Source organism: Lonchura striata, chromosome 37 (genome assembly GCF_046129695.1).
Source record: "Lonchura striata isolate bLonStr1 chromosome 37, bLonStr1.mat, whole genome shotgun sequence".
In the NCBI taxonomy this organism is placed as follows: domain Eukaryota; kingdom Metazoa; phylum Chordata; class Aves; order Passeriformes; family Estrildidae; genus Lonchura; species Lonchura striata.
In genome coordinates, this window is record NC_134639.1 from 1,498,546 (window position 1) to 1,523,050 (window position 24,505).

Here is a 24,505-nt window from a genome sequence, read left to right on the forward strand (position 1 = left end):
CAGGATGATGCATTTCTATAAAAGAGTTGGTTTGGAGTGACATCTATTATGTGGTTATCTGTTTCTGCCACTCCCAGTGGGTTAAATTTAATACAGAATTTCATTTTTGTTGACCCAAAAATGTCCAATTCCGGAGGTTCAAAGTGAGCCGCAGGAAGGTACTGTGTCCAAACAGGCTATCCTTCCACAGGATCCGAAAAAGATTTCAGAACCTTTGGAGGGATGCTTTTTGGGATTGGCCATTCCTCTGATAGTAAAATGGTTTTAAAATCATAGGGAGTAAGGGTTAAAAGGAAAAATAAGCTTAGTAGGCCCTGGAAAAGCAAACACTCTAAGCACATGGAGAACTCGTACTTGCTAGAACTGCAACGTGTAGCTAGTACATGATAATTGATATAATTGTTAGATGTGATGATTGTTTAGTAATTAAATATAATTGCTGTTTAATCATTAGAATGATCGTGAGAAACACTGGTCAGTGACCTAAGAAAGATCAGAAGAAACTTATGTCAATGTATACAATAGAACAATGTAAGTTTAATAATAAATATGTAAGTTGTGTAACGATACAATATAAAATACGTTCAGCTCGAAAGCCATGTCGGTGTCAGATTTGGGTCTGTACCCCTGATTCCCAGAGCTCTCAACAAAAGCAGCTGCAGATAATCATATCCCGGGATTATGTGTTTTTACGAATGCTAACAATGGTTGCCATGGAAACTGACCATAGCAACAGGGGCTGCTGATGGTTGCCATGGAAACTGACCATAGCAAGAGAGGCACGGGATGGTTGCCATGGAAACTGACCATAGCAACAGAGGCACGGGATGGTTGCCACGGAAAAGGACCATAGATCCAAGGGGTGGTGATGGTTCCCATGGAAACTGAGCATAGCAACAGGGGCTGGTGATGGTTGCCATGGGAACTGACCATAGCAAGAGAGGCACGGGATGGTTGCCATGGAAACTGACCATAGCAACAGAGGCACGGGATGGTTGCCACGGAAAAGGACCATAGATCCAAGGGGTGGTGATGGTTCCCATGGAAACTGAGCATAGCAACAGGGGCTGGTGATGGTTGCCATGGGAACTGACCATAGAAACAGGGGGCATGAGATGGTCGCCATGGAAACTGACAATAGAAACAGTGTCTTCCGATGGTTGCCATGGAAACTGACCATAGGAACAGGAGGCTTGCCATGGTTGCCATGAAAACTGATCATAGCAACAGCGGCTGGGGAGGTTGCCATGTAAAAAGTATCATAGCAATAGGGGCTAATGATGGTTGCTATGCAAACTGACCATACCAACATGGGCAGGTGATGGTTGCCATGGAAACTGACCATGGAAACATAGGATTTTGGATGGTTGCCATGGATAGTGACCATAGGAGCAGTGTCTCTCGACGATTGCCATGGAAACTGACCATAGGAACAGCAGCTGGTGATGGTTGCCATGGAAACTGACCAAAGCAACGGGGGGTGGTGATGGTTTCCATGGAAACTCACCATAGCAACAGGAGCGTGGGATCGTTGCCATGGAAACGGACCATAGCAACAGGAGGTTGGGATCGTTGCCATGAAAACTGACCATAGCAAATGGGTCTGGTGATGGTTGCCATGGAAACTGACCATAGCAACAGGGGGCTTGTGATGGTCAGCATGAGAACTGACCATAGCAACTCGGGGTTTGCGATGGCCCCCATGGATACTGACCATAGCAAATGGGTCTGGTGATGATTGCCATGGAAATGACCATAGCAACAGGGATTGGTGTTGGTTGCCATGGAAAGTGACCATAGCAACTGGAGTTGGGATTGGTTGCCATGAAAACTGACCATAGCAAATGGGGCATGTCATGGTTGCCATGGAAAGTGACCATAGCAACTGGAGCTGGGGATGGTTGCCATGGAGACTGACCATAGCAAAAGGGGTCTTGGGATGGTTGCCATGGATACTGATCATAGCAACCGGGGCTGGTGATGGTTGCATGGAAACTGACCATAGTAACAGGGGCCTAGATATGGTTGCCATGGAAACTGGCCATAGTAACAGGGGGTCGTGATGGTTTCCATGGAAAAAAGCCATAGTAACAAGGGAATTGGGATGGTTGCCATGGATACTGACCATAGCAACTGGGGCTGGGGATGGTTGCCATGGTAACATATCATAGCAAATGGGGCATGTCATGGCCGCCATGGATACTGACCATAGCAAAAGGGGCTGGTGATGGTTGCCTTGGAAAATGACCATAGCAACAGGGGGTTTGTGATGGCCGCCATGGATACTGACCATGGCAAAAGGGGCTGGTGATGGTTGCCATGGAAACTGACCATAGCAAATGGGTCTGGTGATGGTTGCCATGAAAACTGACCATAGCAAATAGGTCTGGTGATGTTTGCCATGGAAACTGATCATAGCAACAGGGGATTTGTGATGGCCACCATGAATACTGACCATAGCATCCGGGGCTCGTGATGATTGCCTTGAAAACTGACTATAGCAATTGTCTCTTCTGATTGTTGCCATGGAAACTGACCATAACAACAGGCATTGGAATTGGTTGCCATGGAAACTGACCATGCGAACAGGGGCTGGTTATGGTTTCCATGAAAACTGACCATAGAAACTGGGGCTGGGGATGGTTGCCATGGGAACTGGTCATAGCAAATGGGGCATGTCATGGTTGCCATGGAAACTGACCATAGCAACTGGATCTGGTGATGGTTGCCATGAAAACTGACCATAGCAAAAGGGGTCTTGGGATGGGTGCCATGGATACTGATCATAGAAACCGCAGCTGGTGATGTTCACTATGAGAACTGACCATAGCAACCAGGGCTGGGGATGGTTGCCATGGAAACTGATCATAGCAACGGTGGCTCGTGATGGTTGCCATGGAAAAAAGTCATAGCAACAAGGGAATTGGGATGGTTGCCATGGAAACCGACCAAAGAAACAGGCGCTGGTGTTGGTTGCCATGGTAACTGACCATAGGAACAGGAACTTGTGATGCTTGCCATGAAAATGGACCATAGCAACGGGTGGTGGCGATGGTTGCCATGGATACTGACCATCGCAACAGGAGCTCGTGATGCTTGCCATGAAAATGGACCATAGCAACTGGTGGTGGTGATGGTTGCCATGGATACTGACAATAGTAACAAAGAATGGTGATGGTTGCCATGGAAACTGAACATAGAAACATGGACAGATGATGGTTGCAAGGGAAAAGGACCATGGCAACACGGAGATTGGGATCGTTGCCATGGAAACTGACCATAGCAATTGGGGCTGGGGATGGTTGTCATGGAAACTGACCATAGCAAAAGGGGGTTTGTGATGGCCGCCATTGATACTGACCATAGCAAAAGGGGCTGGTGATGATTGCCATGGAAACTGATCATAGCAAACGTGTCTGGTGATGGTTGCCATGGAAACTGATCAGAGCAACAGGGGGTTTGTGATGACCGCCATTGATACTGAACATAGCAACCGGGGTGGGGATGGTTGCCATGGAAACCTACCATAGCAACAGGGCGCTTGTGAATGTCCCCATGAGAACTGACCATAGCAACTGGGTCTGGTGATGGTTGCCATGGAAACTGATCATAGCAACAGGGCGTTTGTGATGGCCGCCATGGATACTGACCATAGCAACCGGGGTTGGTGATGATTTTCATGGAAACTGACCACAGCAACAGGGTTTGAGGATGGTTGCCATGGAAACTGACTATAGGAACATGGGCTAGTGATGGTTGCCATGGAAACAGACCATAGCAACAGGAGATCATGATGCTTGCCATGAAAATCGACCATAGCAACTGGTGGTGGTGATGGTTGCCATGGATACTGACCATAGAAACTTGGGCAGGTGATGGTTGCAATGGAAAAGGACCATGGCAACAAGGGGATCGCGATGGTTGCCATGAAAACTGACTATAGCAATAGTGTCTTCTGATTGTTGCCATGGAAAGTGACCATAGAAACTGGGGTTGGTGTTGATTGGCATGGAAACTGACCAGATCAAATGGGTCTGGTGATGGTTGCCTTGGAAACTGACCATAGCAAATGTGTCTGGTGATGTTTGCCATGGAAACTGACCATAGCAAATGGGGCATGTCATGGTTGTCATGGAAACTGACCATAGCAACTGGAGCTGGGGATGGTTGCCATGTAAACTGACCATAGGAACCGGGGTGGGGATGGTTGGCATGGAAACTGATCATAGCAACAGCGCCTGGTGATCTTCACTATGAGAACTGACCATAGCCACAGGGGCTGGAGATGGTTGCCATGGAAACTGACCATAGCAAATTGCGCTGGGGATGGTTGCCATGGAAACTGACCATAGAAACATGGGTGGGTGGTGGTTTCCAGGGAAACTAACCATAGCAACAGGGGCTGGTGATGGTCGCTATGGAAACTGACCATAGCAACAGGGGCTGGACATGGTTGCCATGGATACTGATCATAGCAACAGGGTGTTTGTGATGGTCCGCATGAGAACTGACCATAGCAAAATAGGCTGGTGATGATTGCCATGGAAACTGATTATAACAATTGTGTCTTCTGATTGTTGCCATGGAAACTAACCATAGCAACAGGGATTGGTGTTGGTTGCCATGGAAACTGACCATGCCAACAGGGGCTGGTTATTGTTTCCATGAAATCTAACCATAGCAACTGGTGCTGAAGATGGTTGCTATGGATACTGACCATAGTAACAGGGGCCTGGAGATGGTTGCTATGGATACTAACAAGAGAAACAGAAGCCTGGAGATGGTTGCCATGGAAACTGACCATAGCAAAATGAGTCTTGGGATGGTTGCCATGGATACTGAACATAGCAACCGTGGCTAGTGATGGTTGGCATGGATACTGATCATAGCAACAGCGGCTGGTGATGTTCACTATGAGAACTGACCACAACAACCGGGGCTGGGGATGGTTGCCATGGTAACTCACCATAGCAACAGGTGCTGGTGATGGTTGCCATGGAAAAAAGCCATAGCAAAAAGGGAATTGGGATGGTTGCCATGGATACTGACCATAGCAACTGGAGCTGGGGATGGTTGCCATGGAAACTCACCATAGCAAAAGGCGTCTTGGGACAGTTGCCATGGATACTGATCATAGCAACAAAGGCTCGTGATGGTTGCCATGGAAAAAAGCCATAGCAACAAGGAAATTGGGATGGTTCCCATGGATACTAATCATAGCAACAGGGGCTCGTGCTGGTTTCCATGGAAAAAAGCCATAGCAACAAGGGAATTGGGATGGTTGCCATGGATACTGACCATAGCAACTGGGTCTGGGGATGGTTGCCATGGATACTGACCATAGCAACTGGGTCTGGGGATGGTTGCCATGGAAACTGACCATAGCAAATGGTGCTAGGGATGGTTGCCATGGAAACTGACCATAACAACAGGGGGCTTGTGATGGTCCGCATGAGAACTGACCATAGCAACGGGGGGTTTGTGATGGCCGCCATGGATACTGACCATAGCAACCGGAGCTGGTGATGATTACCATGGAAATTGACCATAGCAAATGGGTCTGGTGATGGTTGCCATAGAAACTGACTATAGCAACCAGGGCTCGTGATGGTTGCCATGGAAACTGACCATAGCAAATGGGTCTGGTGATGGTTGTCGTGGAAACTGATCATAGCAAAAGGGGCTGGTGATGATTGCCATGGAAACTGACTATAGCAATTGTGTCTTCTGATTGTTGCCATGGAAACAGACCATAGCAACAGGGATTGGTGTTGGTTGCCATGGAAACTGACCATGCCAACAGGGGCTGGTTATGGTTTCCATGAAATCTGACCATAGCAACTGGGGCTGAGGATGGTTGCCATGGAAACTGACCATAGCAAATGGGTCTGGTGATGGTTTCCATGGAAACTGACCATAGCAACTGGAGCTGGGGATGGTTGCCATGGAAACTGATCATAGCAACAGCGGCTGGTGATGTTCACTATGAGAACTGACCATAGCAACCGGGGCTGGTGATGTTTTCTATGGAAACTGACCATAGCAACAGGGGCCTGGAAATGGTTGCCATGGAAACTTACCATAGCAACCAGGGCTCCTGATGGTTGCCATGGATACTGACCATAGCAACTGGGGTTGGGGATGGTTGCCATGGTAACTGACCATAGCAAATGGGGCATGTCATGGTTGCCATGGATACTGACCAAAGAAACAGGCGCTGGTCTTGGTTGCCATGGAAAACTGACCATAGCAACAGGGGGCTTGTGATGATCCCCATGAGAACTGACCATAGCAACAGAGGCTTGTGATCTTTGCCATGGAAACTGACCATAGCAACCGGGGTTTGTGATGGTTGCCATGGAAACTGACCATAGCAACAGGGGCTGGTGATGGTTGCCATGGATCATAGCAATGGGTCTTGATGAGGTTTGCTAGGGTAATGCAGGAAATCCCTTTTGCTGCTCTGTCAGGTCTGGGATCCTGGTAGGGGGTCAGGAACCCCCCATACAGGTCTCCGAGAGACACTCTCTCCGATCTCTGTCCATGGAAAAGACTTTTCAATCTTACAGGTTGAATTAGAAGATCTGAGTGTTTGAGATAAGTAATAATTAGTGTGACATGGGTGCAAAAGTAGAATTTAAGTATTCTAGATAAGCGGTTCAAAGGAGGCAAGATGGAAAATATAGGGTGTGTCTTGTCCTTTTTCTTCTTCATGCTTTCCATGTTTCACTCTAGTGTTGGCATTTTTCTATTGCTTTAGGCTGGGGACACACTGTTCAATGTAGGTGATAGGTATTGGCACGTTATTGTAAATATAGCACACATAGTTTCTGGTATATAATGTTTGTAACATCCCACTGAGTTGCAGAGACCCACACGCTGCCCTGCAGGACAGTCCTGCGGAACGGCAGCAGAACATGTTAGACATAAACGAGAATAAACAACCTTGAAACTAGCACAGATTAATTATGTCTTCTTCGTTGGCAGCGGGGCTGAGAGGGGTCTGCCAAGCAGAGCTGAGTCCCCAGGGCACAGGGAAGCAGCTGCTGGCAGGGACAGCTCCAGGCAGCAGAGCCCTGGGCAGGCAGTGGGGAAACTCCCTCCAAGCTGTGCTGAGATGTTTAAAGTCCTCTCCAACCCAACCATTCCACGTTTGTTTTTGTTTTACAGATCCACATGCAAAGGCACCACAAATGTCCAACAGCAGCTCCATCAACCCCTTCCTCCTGCTGGCACTGGCAGACACGGGGCAGCTGCAGCTCCTGCACTTCTGCCTCTTCCTGGGCATCTCCCTGGCTGCCCTCCTGGGCAACGGCCTCACCATCAGTGCTGTAGCCTGCGGCCACCACCTGCACACACCCATGTTCTTCTTCCTGCTCAACCTGGCCCTCAGGGACCTGGGCTCCATCTGCACCACTGTCCCCAAAGCCATGCACAATTCCCTCTGGGACACCAGAGACATCTCCTACACGGGATGTGCTGCACAGCTCTTTTTTTTTTTTGTCTTTTTCATCTCAGCACAGCTTTCCCTCCTGACCATCATGTGTTACGACCGCTATGTGTCCATCTGCAAACCCCTGCACTACGGGACCCTCCTGGGCAGCAGAGCTTGTGCCCACATGGCAGCAGCTGCCTGGGCCAGTGCCATTCTCAATGCTCTGCTGCTCACGGCCAATACATTTTCCATGCCCCTGTGCCGTGGCAATGCCCTGGGCCAGTTCTTCTGTGAAATCCCACACATCCTAAAGCTCTCCTGCTCACAGTGCCTGTTTAGCATTTGGCTGTTTTGTGTTCATTGTTTTTTCAAATGTGCAGATCTTCAGGGCCGTGCTGAGGATCCCCTGTGAGCAGGGACGGCTCAAAGCCTTTTCCACCTGCCTCCCTCACCTGGTCATGGGCTCCCTGTTTGTCAGCACTGCCGCATTTGCCTACCCGAAGCCCCACTCCACCTCCTCCCCATCCCTGGATCTGGCCCTGTCAGTTCTGTATTCGGTGGTGCCTCCAGCCCTGAACCCCCTCATCTACAGCCGGAGGAACCAGGAGCTCAAGGCTGCAGTGAGGAGACTGATGACTGGATGTTTCAGGAACACTAAACTGCTGGCCAATTTCTGCAAATCACTTGTAATAAAAGAAATCTTTGATACTTCTTGGTTTCATTTGGAAGGATCTTTTTCTTTGTAGCACTCATTTAATATTATTCTCAAAGAAATGCCATTTTTGGTGCCAATTCTCATTCTGAATCTTTCCACCTTCACTGTGCCCACAGACTGTGTCAATGAGGGGCTGCACTCACAGTGGCTTTAAAAGAACTAAAGGATGTCCCAGCACAGTTTTCTGCACAGATGCTCTTTTGTTGCCTTCTCTGGAGCTGTAGCAGCAATGTCTGTGTGCAGAGCTGGGGCAGATCAGGGCTGGCACAGCAGCTGTGCCCATGAGCAGCAGCACTTGGTGGTGCCAGTGCTGTTCCATGGCCCTGCCCCGCTGCCCTGGTGGCCCTGGTGTTGCTGCAGGGCCTGAGTGCTCTCGGGGCCGGGCACAGTCCTGGGGGTGGCAGTGCCGGGGCTGCTGCAGGGACAGGCCATGGGCACTGCTGGGGCAGTGCTGACGCCTCAGGCCAGGGCCTGGGGGCTCCAGGCTCCTTGCCCAGGCTCTCTCAAGAACATGGCCAGGCCAATGCTCAGCACAGAAAACTCCCGTGAGCAGCCCCAGGCTGGCTGTGGGCAAGCTGGGGACAAACAGCATGGCTGGTGCTCTGCTAGGGCCCTGGGGGAGACAGGAAGGAGCAGCAGAGCAGGGGCTGATCCATCCCCAGTGTGCTGCACAGCCCAGGGCAGCGTCCCAGAGCGTCCTCATGGAGCTGCCAACAACATCCCCCCTCTGCAGCCCTGGCCTCTTCCCCAGCTCACAGAGGTGCTGCATCCTTGCAGGCACAGACACGGCAGCACTGGCTCAGCAGCCCGTTTGCATTGCACACAGCAGGCAGGAGAACCCCCATGCTGGTGCTGTGGGGACATGAACCTGAGGCAGCACAAATGCCATCAGCCCCTGGGGCCAGGAAGGGCTTGGGGACGCCAGGGAAACCACTCAGCTTTGTCCTGGCCTCTGCAGTCAACCAGAAAGTTTGTTCCCATTAGCTGGGAGTTTCCTGTCCCACTGCAGACGCTGCTGCTCAGAGCCAGGGCTGCCTGGCAGCCACCCCCAAACTGCCCTGAGCATTTCCTCAGCTTCACCTTTGCTTTCTTTACTCTTCCTGCTACAAATTTCTTCCTGTTGCCCACCCCTCTTCCCTCCCCTGCACACATCCCATGCCTGTTTGCCCTTTCCTCTCTGCCCCCCTCCCCATTGCAGTTCCTGACTTGGCACCACGGGAACATCCCTTGGGGAGCAGGATCATCCCACAAGTGCTGCAGGAATTATCTGCAGGCTCCTGCAGTGCCTGGTGCTGCTCCCTTTGTCAGAGGCACCCCAGGCCAGGGGGGCACATCTGGGCTGCTGTGTCTGGCTGTGGGGCTCCCTGTTCTGGGCAGTGAGGAGGAGCTGCAGAGGCTCTGCAGGACTGAGAGGATGGGCTTTGGGGCTGTGAGGTGAAGCTGAGGGACCTGGGCTTCTGGAGATTCTGAAGAGGAGGCCCGGGGCTCCTCCTGCAACTGCTCCAAGGGTGGTTTCAGGGAATCCCAGAATCAGCAAGTTTGGAAAAGACCCTGGAGATCATCACATCCAACCTGTGCCCTGACACCGCCTTGTGCCCTCTGAGCCTCCTCCAGGATCAACAACCCCAGCTCCTTCAGCTGCTCCTCACAGGATTTGTGCTCCATACCCCTCCCCAGCCTTGTTTCCCTCCTCTGAACACGCTCCAGCCCCTCCATGTCCTTCCTACATTGGGGGGCCCAGAACTGGACACAGCACTCGAGGTGCTGCCCAGGCAGTGCCCAGCACAGGGGAAGAATCACAGCCCTGGTCCTGCTGGCCACACCATTCCTGATCCAGGCAAGGAGCCCCAAGGAGGGTTTATCAGGGTCTGACGCTCCAGGGGTCTGGGGGTTAAAGACAAAGACAAAGGCTGGTTTAGGGTATAAATACAGGAACAGAGGCGGTGGAGGAGAGCGTCAGGGATCTCAGGGTTTAGGGGTGGTACACAGGGAAAGGGACTAATAGGGAATGCCAGGGTGGACAGGGAATGGAGAACTTGCTAGAACATGAACATATCAGGGTAAAAGGGTTAGGAAAGGCCAATGGGCCAATAGGGAGGACAGAACTGGGACAAATTAACACAGTGCTGCTGAGCACCATGGGGGAAGCTTCTGTCCTCACCCTGATCTGTGAGGAATGCCCGGAACCTAAAGCGCATTTCTCCAGGGCATTGCTGTTGCCCTCTCCCCAGAAAGCTCACAGGCCTCCACAAACACACACTGGAGATGTCTGGGGCCGTGCATAATTTCTCCACTCTCAGCACTGAGGCAATGGACTCTGGCACAGCTCTGAGCTCATGCCCGTGGCAAAAACCCCTGGCCATGGGGCTCCGTGAAGCTGCTCTCAGGAAACCCCCAAGAGCTGGGGAGTGCTCCAAAACTGCCTCAGGAATGTGAGATAACCCAGCATCTCCTCATGAATGTAGACTATTCAAAAACTCACTAAGTAACGGGTTTCCCTGTTGCAGAGGATAGATAGATATGATTGTTCTCTTAGCTAGCCGAATGTCACTTCTGCCCTTGGATAAATCCTGGAGTGAAATGGACTGTTCCATCCCACCCCCCAAAAGATTGTGGCTCATCCCGCACCTCTGTACCTGCCCCTAAAACATCAGAGTCTGTAACCCCATTGGCCCATGCCTTGTCCCAGCCCACCTAGGAGCCCCTGATAAGGGGGCTCCGAGGGGCCATGCTGTCTCTTGTACCTCTCCCCCTCTCTTGGACTTCCTCCCTCTCTTGGACTTCCTCCCCTCTTCTCCTCCTGGGGCTTCCCCTCTCCTGAACCCTTCTCCTTTTGTCTCTCCCCTCCCCCACCCTCTGAGGCCCAGCCACGTGCTACGCCTGGGAGCACGAGGCTCGGACCTTCCTGCACCCCCAATAAACCTCTCTCCCCAAGAGCAAGCTTCAGAGATCTCTGCCTCCCTCCACCCCCACCGTGCAGGAGAATAATCTTCCCACATTTCCCCTATTTAATCATCTTGGCTGTCTCATTCCAGACCCCACCCCACCTCCCCAGTCCCAACCCCAATTCATACCACCCCTCCTGGACATCAAGACCCCTTCCCAAGCTGTACTTCCCCCATTTCACACCTCCCAAATCTCCATCCCACCTCACCCAATTCCCATCCTGACCTGCATACCACTTTGCCCAATTCCCTTCCAACCCAATTTCACCCTGGGAAGTGGTGGAATTGAGTTATTTTGGGGTGGGATTGAGTAGTTTTCAGTGGCATTGAGTGGTTTTGAGGTGACAGATCAATCCTTCTCATCATTTGGAGTGCCAAGATGTGGTGTCCGGGACCTGGGTCCTGCTGGGAACACCACAGAGGGCGAACTCTGCCGGAGCCGGACAGTGATAGCGAGGCTTCCGCCGAGGCGGGATGGCGCTCAGGCTGCTGTAGCTTCCAGAGGGGAAGAGAAGTCGGAGGTGCAGGGAGACAACCACTCAGGAAGGGAGCGAGCTCTGAGCGCCCCGTCCCAAGGCGGGGTAAGGTGTATAACAGCAATGGGATCGGAGGGTCAGGGTACAAATCAGCCAAAAATGGACAGGTACAGGGGAGGAGCAGGGGATGACCGACAGGGTGAGAACCGATGGGACAAGGGGAAGGGGTGGCTAACAAGAGGGAACCAATGAAGGCACAAAGAACAAGGAACATTCTAGAACAAAGGGATAGCTAAAACAGTGATGGACATGAACAGGGATAACAAATTATTGGCCTCAGAGGAGGCGGGAAATTACACAGAAGTGGTCTCCCAGGGCATCCCAGGTGGACTGTCCCCAGGACCCCCTCCCACACTGGGAAATAAAGACAACTAACCAAATAGCCCCCAACCCACCCCCCCCCCATATACTCCCAGATATCTCCTGGAATCCAAGATTCCCCAAAAACACAAGTAAAATGTGAGGTTTTAGATGTCTTTGATGAATTTATTGATTTTTACGCCAATTTTCCATGTTTTGAAGGGAAGAAGATAAAATATAATAAGAGGCAAAATAAAAGAGACAGCAGCCACTTCCCTCTGTGTATCACAGGAAATGTGATACAGGGAATGTGATAGCCACAGGGAATGTGGTCACCAGGGCTCTGACCAGGGTGGGTCCTCTGATGGGGATGGAGCTGGAGCAGCGCACGAAGCTCTTCCTGCGGGCGGGGTTGTCACAGGGCTTCCCTTACCGGTGCCTCCGCTGGTGCCGGGTAAAGAATGAGCGGTCTGAGAAGCTCTTCCCACACCGGGGACACTCGTAGGGCCTCTCCCCGGTGTGGATGCGCTGGTGGGTGACGAGGGTGGAGTTGTGCTTGAAGCCCATCCCGCAGTCGGGGCAGTGGAAGGGCCTCTCCTGTCTGTGGATCCGCTGATGCACAAGGAGATGGGAACTGGTGTGAAACCTCTTCCCACACTCAGGACACTCATAGGGCCTCTCCCCAGTGTGGAACCTCTGGTGGACAATCAGGTCAGACCTGTGGCTGAAGCCTTTCCCACACTCCCCACACTCGTAAGGCCGTTCCCCAGTGTGGATCCTCTGGTGGCAGACCAGGTTGAAACTCTTCCTGAAGCTCTTCCCACACTCCAAGCACTCGTAGGGACTCTCCCTGTCATGAGGCTGCTCAAGGACCACCAGCTCTGAGCCCTGGCTGAAACTCTGCCCACCTTCCTGGCACAGAGTGGATCTTTCCTCCTCAGATCCCTGTGATCTGTGTTTGCAGCCCCTCCTCCTGTGGGACCTCAAGGGATTTTCTTCCCCATTGGATTCCTGTGTCATGGAGGTGCTCGAAACAGCCTCTTCCATGAGGTTCTGCCGTGGGGATTTGTTCTCCCTTGTCTCCATCCTCAGCTCCTGCTCTGGGGGAGGAAGGACAAGGAGAGGATGGGATTTGCCTCCGTGCCACAGGGAAGGGCAAGGAGATCCCCCCAGTGCGTCCCCAGCAGGAGGGCACCGGCAGCGGGGCTGTCCTCCAGCCAGGGGCCAGGCTGGGCTGGGAGATGGAGCAGGAGAGAGGGGGAAAGGGGCACTGACTTCCTCCTCACCTGCCTCGGTGTCCCAGGGCATCTTCCTCACAGCCTCCTCCTCCATCCAGCCAAAGTTTGAGAATGGGAAATCCTGATGTGGGGAAAAACAAGGTGTCAATGCCTTGGGCTGGGGTGCTCTTCTGAGTGTTCAGTCCAGAGCAGGTTTAAACAGCTCCAAAGAAAAAGAAAAACCAGAGCCCGGGGAACTTCTCTGCCTCAGCGAGCTAAAAACTAACTAAAAGCAAAGGAGAGCTCTGTCCTGCTGTCTGTCTGTTGGCAGACAACTGATACCTCAGGTTTAAGTTTTTCTGTTCTGTTTTGGTGTGCAGCTTCTAGCTCTATATTAGGGGTTACTGGCATCTTTTCACAGGGTGGTGAAGACAAAACAATCCTGCTCTAGCTGGAGAGTCAAGGACAATCTCTTCAAACTTCAGGCCCAAAGCACAAACAACATGAAAAGAGGAGGGCAGGCAAGCAAGCAAGGAAGGAGGAGGAAACTTCATCATTTGAACCTATTAACTGGGCAGTTAAATCCTGTATGGAAATGGACTAACACCTATAAAAATGTCAGATCTCATGACCAAGCCCTCTTTTGCTTCCATCTTGGAGCCATCCGGGCAGAGACCCGAGTGTGGCTCCAGTACTGCCAGGGTGTGGCCTTTGAAGGCACTTCAATAAATATCCTCTTTGTTCCTCTTGGCTCCCTCTGGCCTCTGTTCCAGCTCCTTAAGGCATCACAGCAGCCCAGGAGCCGGAATGTGGAGGGGTGATGCAGTTCCTGAAACCAAACTGTGGTCTTCTTCCTCCCCCTCTTTGCTCTCAGAACCAGCCCTGAAGGTGCAGAACTCATTTCGGGGCTAAACGGACCAATGGGGGTACGAGCATCGTGAGCTCACCCCAGGACAGGTCCTGCCAGGGTCAGGGGTCCCGTCCCCGCCTCATCTCCGGGCTGCCGGGGGTCCCCCAGCTCCGGGATCGCCCCTTCCCCTCTGCCGCCTCGGGGGTCCCACGTTCCGCAGCCCCGGCTCTCAGGGGATCCCCAAAACCAATGTCCCGCCCTGTCAGCACCGGGCCAGCCCCGCGTGGTCCCCCGGGACCCTCCGAGGGGCGATCAAAGCTCCTGTCCCCCCGAAAAGCTCCTCTCAGGGAGCCCGGAGGGATGCGGGGCTCGGCATCTGCCGGCTCCGAGCACTCTCCAGAAAAATCCCCCCGGAGACCCTTCGATAGAGCCGGGGCGAGCTCGGCCTCCCCCTCCCCTGCGGCTCGGGGCTGGGGCGACGCTGGCGGGGCAGGGGTGCTGCAGCCCCGGCGTGCGGGCGGTGCGAGCGGCGGGATTCTCCCGCTCCTGCCGCTCCTGCCGCTCCTCCTGTCCCTGCTCCTCCTGCCGCAGCCCCTCCGCTCCAGCCCGGAGCTCCCTTTCCCCCTCTGCCCGCCGCCCCGCAGCCCCGGTGCTGGGTGGGGGAGCCCCCGGCCGGCCCCGGGGCGGGCAGGGGGCTCGGGGACCCCCCCGGGGCGGATCCGTCCCCCCGGGCCGAGCCCCGAGCTCCGCTCCGGGGCCGCGGGGCGCTGCGGGGCCGCCCGGCAACTGGTGACGCATCGGCGAGAACGGCTCTGGTTGGCTGGAAATTGTCCAGCGCCTTCGCTGATTGGCTGGAATTGTGAGGGCCGCTGCGCCCGGCGGGTGTCCCGGGGAGCTGCGGAGGCCGGGCCGGAGCCTTTTCCGATTTCTTTCTGTCCCTCTGAGACCTTTTCCCATTTCTTTCTCTCTCTATGAGATCCCTTTACTATTTCTTTCTCTCCCTTTCTCCTTCCCATTTCTCGTTCCGTTCAGTCCGTGTTCAGTCAAATCCGCAGGCTGCGCTCCCATGGCTTCATTTGCACCTTCGCTGGGGCAAAGGCGTCTCTCCCTCCCGGGATCGTAACCCGCGGGCCGGCTCCGTTCCCACCGCGATCCTTCCGGGATTCTGTCAGGGACTCGCTTCCCTTTCCTCCCTCTGCCTGCAGCCGGGAATGTGCTGGGAAATGTCCAGCAAAGCCACCTTTGCTGCGTAAAAACATTCAATGAAAGGTTTTCATTTTGGATTTTCTGTGTTTTTCTTTCTTTTTCCTTTCATAGTAGTAGCTTAATAAAGGTTTGTTTTTTTGTTTTTTCCCCTTGTTATTAAGCTTTGGCCTGCTTTGCTCTGTTCTCGATCACATTTCACAGAATTCAATTGAGAGGTTGCATTTTCATGGGGGCGCTGGCATTGTGCCCGTGTCAAACCATGACAGCCTCCCAAGTGTCCTGCTCACTGGCTCTCCCTGTGCATCTTGGACAGCACAAGGTGGGCATTTCTGGCAGCTGGGCATCAGCAGGCCTTCCAATGGGGGCGTGTTGTGGAGTGAGCCCAGCTGAGATACCCTGAGAGGAGCCCAGGGCTCCTTGCTCCTCTCTGCTGGCCCGTGAGCGTCTGTCTGCTCTCGGGATGGCCCTGGCTGTGTCAGGGCTGCTGCGTGGGCACGAGACAGCCGGTCCTGTCCCGCTGGGTCCCAGCAGTGCCTGGCAGCCATCCTGCATCTATGTCAGGATGCCGGCCAAGAGAGGCCCTGGAAGCTGAGGCAGCTGATTTCAAGCTTTTGCAGGTGCCAACAGGTCAAGGCCAACAGTGTTCCCTCTGAATTCCAGAGGGGCTTCCCCAGAGCTGCCTGATGCCACCCACTCCTTGTGGCACCAGTTGCTTTCCTGTGGAAGGTTCTACGTTCCCCAAGAGCACAGAGGGAGCTGGAGATAGACCTTGCCAGGCTGCTCTCTCTCCTTTACCAGCAGCCCTGGGTGGGCAGAGTAGTCCCAGCTGAGAGCAGATGTGCCAATGGAAGAGCCATGCACGGGAAGGCTCGGTGGGAAGGATGATCCAGGATCCATAGGCCTGGCAGCCTGAGCTTGCTCCAGGGGAAGGCCTTGGAGCAGATCCTCCTGAGTGCCATCCCACAGCACGTGCAGGGAACCAGGGGGTCTGCTGGAGGGTGGGAAAGCTCTGCAGAGAGACGGGGACAGCTGGGGGTCCTGGCGGGATGTTGAGGGCTTCTGTGTGGTGTTTGCAGGGTGTTGGTGTTGGAGGTGTGTTGGGGAAGGAGTTGTCTGGGAGGTGAGAGGTCTAGGCTGGAATTTGAGTCAGTTTGAAGACAGCATCTGTGGTTTGGCATAGTTTTGCTTATAGAGTGCAGAAAGAATATCTGTGACTGTTTCTGTTCATGGTCCTGATTCTGCTGCAGGGAACAAGAGGGGAGAGCTGTACTTTATTGGCCACTTAGATCTCTATAACAGGGCAGGGTTAACCATTTTGCCATCTACTAATTGTTGCCAGCAGTTGCTCCAGGTGCTCCTGCCAACAGCCCCTGCAGGCAGGAACACAGCCCCCAGTGCACATGGGTTTGGCTCCCTCTGGCACAGAAGCCCCGAGGGGCACAGGTCTCTGGGGCAGGACACGGCACCAGCCCTGCCAGGGCTCGGGGGTGGCAGGTCTGCCTGGGCAGGGACTCTGCCTCACCTGCTGGTGTCAGCGCTCCCCGGGCGCCAGGGCTCAGAGCAGCATTCCTGCCCTGGCCCACAGTTCCTTGTGTGCCACACCCGCGGGTTTGGGATGGCCAAGGGCTGGGACGTGTCCCAAGGAGGCTGTACCAGCTTCTGTGGAAGGCCCCGTGTGTGTGAAGATTATTCTCCTGCACGGTGGGGGTGTAGGGAGGCAGAGATCTCTGAAGCTTGCTCTTGGGGAGAGAGGTTTATTGGAGGATTCAGGAATGCCCGAGCCTCGTGCTCTCAGGCGTAGCACGTGGCCGGGCTTAGGAGGATGGGGGAGGGGAGAGAGAAACGGAGGGTTTAGGAGAGGGAAAGCCCCAGGGGGGGAGAAAGTCCAAGAGAGGAGGAGAGGGCCAAGAGAGGAGGAGAGGGCCAAGAGACCTCATGGCCCCTCGGAGCCCCCTTTTCAGGGGCTCCTAGGTGGGCTGGGACAAGGCATGGGCCAATGGGGTTACAGACTCTGTTTTAGGGGCAGGTACAGAGGTTCGGGATGAGCCACAATCTTTTGGGGGTAGGATGGAACAGTCCATTTCACTCTAGGATTCATCTAAGGGCAGAGGTGACATTCGGCTAGCTAAGATAACAATCATATCTATCTATCCTCTGCGACGTTGGGGTACATGGGGAATTGTGGTGGGGCTGCAATGCAGGGGTCATCTGTGGATACCCTGGTGGGTATTGGGGGCTTCATCGAGTGAAGCCCTTCTCACCCTGCCCCCCACCTTCCCCAGGTGTTCTGGAGACAGACATCACCCTCGTCCCCATCATCATCCTCACGTTACTCATCAGCGAGCAGCTGGGGGAGATCTGAGCTTCAAGGGGGCCTGGGGGAGGCAGTGCTCTGAGAGATCCTGTGCTCACCCCTCCAGTCCCCCCAGACCTGTCTAGGGTGGCAGCTGCTCCACACCACCTGAAGAGGTTCATGGTGGCTGCCAGCATGGAGCATGAAGGGGGAGCTTGTGGGGCTATGGGCAGGTTTGTGGGGTCCAGCAGCAGCTGCAGGGACTGGAGAGCATCGGGCTCTGGGGAAGTTACATTGGGATTTGGGGGATCTTCAGAGACTGGGAGGTTCAAGGCCCAAGTGGCATATTGAGATTTGATGGGGCTGGGGGTTCTGGGTGGGTTTGGGGGGGCTTTCCCAGCAAAGTATAGGGGGTATGGGGGAGCACAGGGGCACTTTGAAGTCATGGGAGGTAATGAGGGGCTTGGGGGAGTACAGGAGGTGTAGGGGTGCACAGACCCTCGTGTCGGGGATATGATGAAGGGGGGTGCCCAGCCCTCTCCATACCCCCATGCTGGCTGCTCCCTCCACCCCATCAGCTTCCTCATCTTCCTCCTCGTGCTCATCCTGCTGGGCAAGTGCTTTTCCATCACAGGTACCACGGAGGGTATGGGGAGGTGACTGGGAAGCACGGGGGCAGCTGTGGGTCACTATGGGGCAGTCAGGGGTCCCTATAGAACATTTGCAGGGGGTCTGTGGGGTAGTTTGGGGGTCTCTATGGGGCACCCAGAGGGTTGGTGCTTTCAGGGACCACATCAGACTGGGGAACTCCATCCAGCTCTCCACGAACATCACCCTGTACAGTATCACCCATATCACCCTGCTCGCCTACAAGGCCCAGGTGAGACCCCTACACCCACCTGTATTTTTGCTGTATATAGAGGGTTTGTGGGTATTTGGGGGGTATTTTGGGATGCAGGGGCAGTTCTTTGCCCACAAGGAGGTACATTTTGGGGGGCAGTTCTTTGACCACCATGAGGTGCTTTATAATTGAGGTTCAGGTGAGACCCATGTGCCCAGCTGTATTTGGGGAATATGGTAGGCATTTGAAGGGATATGGGGTATTTGGATGGTGTTTGCTTTGTGGAGTTTGTCTTTGGGGGGAGAGGCAGTTTTTTGACCCTGGTCAGGTGATGTACCCCTACAAGTCACCTGTGGGGCACAGGCTCATTGTGCTGCAGTTCAGGGCCTTCAGCTGGTTGTGCAGTGCCATTTCCATCACTGTCACCATGGTCCTTGAGCACCGCTACTTCTACCTGCCCTTCCTGGGGGCTTATGCCCTCTGGTGACTCCTGGGGTACCTGGAGGACACCGGAGGTCTCTCACACAAGGGTCTCTCAAGGGGGTCTCATGAGGGTCTCACAGGGGTGTCACAAGGTTCAGTCTCATAGAAGTCTCAAAGTGTTCTTGCAGTCAGAAAACTCTTTAAGGAAAAATGCCACTCAGTTTCCACTTGGCAAGTCCTCAGGCAGAATTGAAGGGCTGATGTTACTTCAGACCCTCTGGAAGGGACCTCCAGGTCATATTTACAAGAGGCGAGCAACAAGTACCATGATCAGAGCTGGAGGGGCCCTGGTTCCAGCCAGGTGTGGGAAAAGGACAATGGGGTCTGTTGGATTGTGTGGATCCATGGCCTGGCACAGCAGAGCCACAGGAGCAGCCTTAGTTGACATGGGTGGATAATGTACCCTGATGCCATCATGCAGGGGCAGAATCCATCTCTGTTTCTGGGATGACAGGGGGGTCCCAACAGGGACTATACTGGGGGCTGAAGTGCTCCTGACTGGGCATGAGTGGCAGAAAAATGCAGTTGTTACTGGCCTAGAGGCTCCGTGTATCCTTGGCATAGATCACCTCAGGAGAGGTATTTCAAAAACCCAAAAGGACACCGCCGGGCTTTGGGAGAGCTGCTGTGGAGAAAGAAGAAATTAAGACAGCTGAATCTCTTGTTTGGTCTTTCAGAGGACCCTTCTGCTGTGGGACTGCTGAGGGTTGAAGAACAGCAGGTACTGATGGCCAGCCCAGCAGTGTCCCATCGGCAACATGGCACCAAGTGGAATTCAGGAGGCTGTCCATGAGCTGATCCGGGCGCTGGAGAGCTGGGCGTGCTCAGCAAGACTCGCTCACCGCTCAGTAGCCCCACATGGCCCCTGCCTGAGTCCCGTGGAGAGTGGACACTGGCAGCGGACTGTCATGGCCTGAATGAAGTCCCACCATCACTGAGTGCTGCCATGCTGGACGTGTTGGAACTTCAGCGTGAGCTGGAGTCCAAGGCAGCAAAGTGGTGCCACAGCAGAGAAAGCTTTTGAGAAAGAGGATAAGATAATTCAGATCCTCCTGAAGGCTGGTTTTGCCATAAAACAGGGTAAAGTCAAGTGACCTGCCCAAGAAATTCAGTTTTTAGAAGTAAAATAGTAAGATGGACATTGTCAGATTCCAGCGGATGTGGTCAACAAAATAGCAGCCATATCCCCACTGACCCACAGGAAGGAAACACAGGCTTTCCTGGCACTGTGGTATTTTGGAAAATGCATATTCCAGGTTACAGTCAGATTGTAAACCCTCTCTATCATATGACAGACAAGGAAGAAGATTGATTTCAAGTGGGGTCCTTCACAGCAACAAGCTTTTGAACAAATTAAAGAGGAGATTCTTCCTTACAGTAGCCGTTGGAGCAGACAGGAGAGGACAAGGTGTGGAAAAAATGCTCCACACTGCAGCCAGGGAGAATGGTCCACCCTGGAGCCTCCAGCAGAAGGGACCTGGGGAAGTTGGAGGACCACCCTATGGTTCTTGAGTCTGGGATACAAAGGATCTGAGGCCAGCTATACCCATACAGCACTCTGCAGCTTATGAGGAGGTTCCATCTGTTTCAGAAGGGACTGGCACTGAAGCACAGCTCCCACTGGCACCTGACTGCTAGTGCTGAGATGGGATGTTCAAAGGGAATGATATCTTGGAAGTCATTACAAACTGGCCCTGTGGCAAAATTTTCAGATTATCATCAGAAGGGGAAGAGGTGAAGATGGCACGTGCTAGGGAGGTCCTGACTACCAGGAAATGAAAAGCATCACTCTCTCTTTCCTGATGGTTCCTGCCATATTGTAGGGATGCATCAAAAATGGAAAGCTGCTGTATGGAGTCCTACTCCATTAACCCCTTTGCCTTCTAAGAGATAAAAGAAAGGGAAAACAATACAAAAAGGTGACTGTCACTAGGCTATACTCGCCACCTTGGTGTGTCAGAAAAAATCTCTCAGAGGAGGTTTCACTGATTAGACTGGTCTTCAAAGCTTCGAGGGTTGTCGGCCACCCCCAGAAAAATCCCCCAGAAAATTGGGGTTTTTCTCTCTGATAGTGATTTAGAATCCAGAGGAGATCCAATGGAGACACTTCCAAAAGGCTCAGTGAAGCCTCAAGGTCAGGGCCCAGTTGTGCATCAATTGAAAATGTGGGTGTTAGTGTAGTGGTTGCTGCTGCCTATAATCTGTCTCCTGCAGAAAAGCAAGTTGAGATAACCTTCAGTCAATGCAGTCAGACCCTCACTTAGCACCCACCACAGCTGGCTCAGCGACAGAGGCAAGAAAGGCTCTTTTTGCAGGGTTTTATTCCAGTGGAGGATATCACATGTGGCTGAAGGGAGCTCAGCGAGATAAAAGAGGGGGACCACGTGGAAGAGACAGCTTGAGAAGGGGAAGGGGTGGGGGACGGAGCTAAGGGCTGGGCAGAGGGGTTTGGTCTCCAGGGAAAGGGGGGTGGCCACCAGGGCTACCGATCCTGTGAGGGGACAGGGAAAGGAGAAACCAGGGGAAGTTGCACAGGGGAAGTTGACACAGAGGCCCAAATGCGAGACTGCTTTTCGCCCCAGGAGGACTGGCTCTGTCGTGAGCAGTTACTGCTGTTGCCAGGGCTGAGGACTTGGGAGTGAGGTGGGAGAGTTCATGGGATGCTACATGCTACATGGCAACTTATGGAAGCCACTGAAGGACAAGGTGGCTCCAGGCACGTTACAGAGCTTAAAGCCTAAAGCCGTCTAGCTAGCTTTGGACATGGCTGAATGAGAGAAATGGCCAACTCTGCCTAGGCACTGACTCATGGATGGTGGCAAGTGCTCTGTGGGGTGGTTGGAACAATGGAAAAAGGACAATTGGCAGCACAAGGGAAACCCATTGGAGCTGCTGGGCTGGGGCAGGACATCACTGCCCAGGGGACAAGCTGGTTGTGAAAGCCCCTCCTGTGGGTGCTCACGTACCCAGGAGTCGGGCACTGAAGAGCATCACAGCAATGGACAGAGGGATGGGCCTGCCAGGATTAAAGTGTCCCAGGTGGGTCTGGACTGGCCACACTTGGCTGAGTTATTTCTGACTCAGTGGGCCCACGATGCCTCAGGTAGCCAGTGTTTCAGGGGCAGATGAGAGGCTGTCCGGGCGAAGTAAAGACCTTCCTGTCCTGGAACATTTTGTGTGGGAGCAATCCGTGGATGGATCCAAATTTTGTGCTTAGTGCCAAATTTAGGAGGTTGGGCTCAGAAAGTGAATGAAAGCACATTTCCTTGGGAGGAGAAACACCTAGTCTTACTGTTAGTGCTGCAGATGATTGTTGGCCCAGGAAAGGAAAAGGCAAACAAGACCTATCTCTCAAGACACCTATTCTGTTGGAGAAATCCTTGGACATATTCGTTAGTAGAGATGGTTTCCAAATTCCTCATATGTGCTCCTGAAAGGGAATGACAATATTTTTCCTTGGAAAATAAAGCACTAGTCACAGTGTTTTAGGATGAAAACGTTTTGCTGGCCTTCACCTCCACCTGGCAGATGATCATCTGCAGCACCTTCAGTCGGACAAGGTGTTTCCCTTCACAAGAATAGGTGCTGTCATTCACGTTGAAGAACCTAGCTGCAGCATTTTGAGCTGAGTTCCAGTATTGAATAAATCTAGGGCTCTAGACATTGCTCTCACACCAAACAGACTAGGGCAGGAAACTCTTGCTGGCATTTTCCTCCCCTCTCCAGTTTATAATCTGAGGCTAACTGCTTTCCTTCCCATGTAAAAGCACTGTCATTCCATTTCAGGAGTCAAAACTTTTGTAAACCACCTCCAATATTGAGTATGTCCAAGGATTGCTGCCAAACAAAGACTCCAGGACAGAAAGGTTTTGCTGACTTGTCTCTCTTCTAGGCAGATGATCATCTGTGGCACCAACATTAGGACTGGGAGTTTCATTTTCTAGGAAAGGTACTGTCATTCACTTGGAGGGCCTGGGTTCTGACATTTGGATTCAAGCTCCAATATTGAATGTCTAAGCATTGCTGCCACACAAAGCATGTGAGAACAGAAAGCTGTTGCTGGCTTTTACCTTCACTTTGCAGTCATGTGAACACCACCAGCAGGACTATGTGTTTGCCTTCCCAAAGAAAGGTACTGTCATTCATGTCCAGGAGCACAGTTACAGCATTTGGAGCCACATGCCAATACTAAATACTTCCAGTGGATGTCTAACACAAGACGATCCAGAGCAGAAAGGTCTTTGTGGCCTTTACCTCCCCTGAGAAGCATATCTGCGCTAGAAACAGTGGGTTAGGTCCTTTCCTTCCCGTGGAAAATCACTTTATTCCTCTTCAGGAGTCCACCATCTTACTTTGGATACAACTTTCCAACATGACATATATCCAAGGATTGCTCTCACACAATATGTGCCAGGTCAGAAAATTATTACTGAATTCTACCTCCCTGGGCAGCATGTAATCTGCACATTGAACCCTAGGCCTAGGGGCTTTCCTTCCCCTGTAAAAGTGCTTCAATCATCTTTAAGGAGCTCATCCACTGAAATCTGGATACCACCTCCAGCACTGAAAACATCCAAGGATTGCTCCCACACAAAATGTGGACAGACAGGGTGTTAGCATTCAGGAACACACATAATCACGGGATATGATCATCTGCAGGTGCTTTTATTGAGAACTCTGGGAATCAGGGGTACAGACCCAAATCTGACTCAGACATAGATTTCGAGCTGAATGTATTTTATATTCTATCGTTATATAACCTACATATTAATTATTAAACTTATATTGTTCCACTGTATACATTGAAATGAGTTTCTTGTGATCTTTCTGAGGCCCCTGACCACGGTTTCTCATGATTATTCCTACAATTAAACAGTAATTATATTTAATTACTAAACAATCATCACATCTAACAGTCATATCATTTATCATGTACTAGCTACACAGGTGCGGTTCTAGCAAGGTACAAGGCTTTCATGTACCTATTTATTTTTTTTTCAGGGCCCACTAAGCTTAATTTTCCTTTTAACCCTAAATCCCCATGATTTTAAAACCCTTTTACTATCAAGATCAGTGAAAGCTTTCTGATCTGGCAGCTTTTGTATGAGAGTCATCTCTGGGCACATATAATATGGGAGGTGGTATCCACATTTGAATAATCGCTTCTGGATGAGAATGAGAGTTCTTTTCTGTAGGAAGGAAAGCACGTGGCCCCAGTGTTTGTGGTGCTGATGAGAGGCTGCACAGGGGAGCCAGGGAACGCCAGCCAAGACCTCTCTATCGTGGCACCTTTTTGGTGGGATCCATCCTTGGACATAATAATGGAAGTGTTACCTAATTTGGGTAATGGGTAAAATCCCTGGTCATACTCAATTAATTGCACTTACAACTGACAAGCATGTGTGGTGTAGAATGCATGTACTAAGTTACCTTACTTCCTAGCTTAAATAAAGAAGTAATTCTACCCTGTGGGTTGAACGTGTTAATTTAAACTTGTTAAATTTGTTTCCTGCTGGCAGGGATTGCTCCTGCAATAAGGATAAGCTGTCCTTCGATGGTTAACTTGATCTTCAGTGGGGGTGTGCTGGAATTGTTACCGATACCATTCCTGGATAGAAACAGTATGTGTCTCCTGGACAGGTTACCCCTTAGTGGCTCAAGTTGTTTAATCACTCAGAATAATG

At 52.3% G+C, this 24,505-nt stretch overlaps 1 protein-coding gene and 2 long non-coding RNA genes across 3 annotated transcripts in view; 1 reads left to right on the plus strand and 2 right to left on the minus strand.

Moving 5' to 3' along the window:
* Nucleotides 1–12,095: 12,095 nt before the first annotated feature.
* The window catches only part of LOC110469521 (uncharacterized), a 612,305-nt gene continuing 599,895 nt past the window's right edge, over nucleotides 12,096–24,505 (minus strand). Inside the window, 1 exon segment of the mRNA XM_077789808.1 lies at nucleotides 12,096–12,775. Within this exon segment, the coding sequence (XP_077645934.1) occupies nucleotides 12,361–12,775 (415 nt within the window). The 3' untranslated portion in view covers nucleotides 12,096–12,360.
* Nucleotides 12,846–14,412, minus strand: LOC144248000 (uncharacterized). Its single transcript, XR_013341412.1, has 3 exons — nucleotides 14,096–14,412; nucleotides 13,218–13,290; nucleotides 12,846–13,031 (listed from the first exon to the last, which is right to left on the minus strand). It is a non-coding gene; the product is annotated as an uncharacterized LOC144248000 (long non-coding RNA).
* LOC144248004 (uncharacterized) lies at nucleotides 18,053–19,962 on the plus strand. The gene is made up of 2 exons (XR_013341416.1): nucleotides 18,053–18,131; nucleotides 19,499–19,962. It is a non-coding gene; the product is annotated as an uncharacterized LOC144248004 (long non-coding RNA).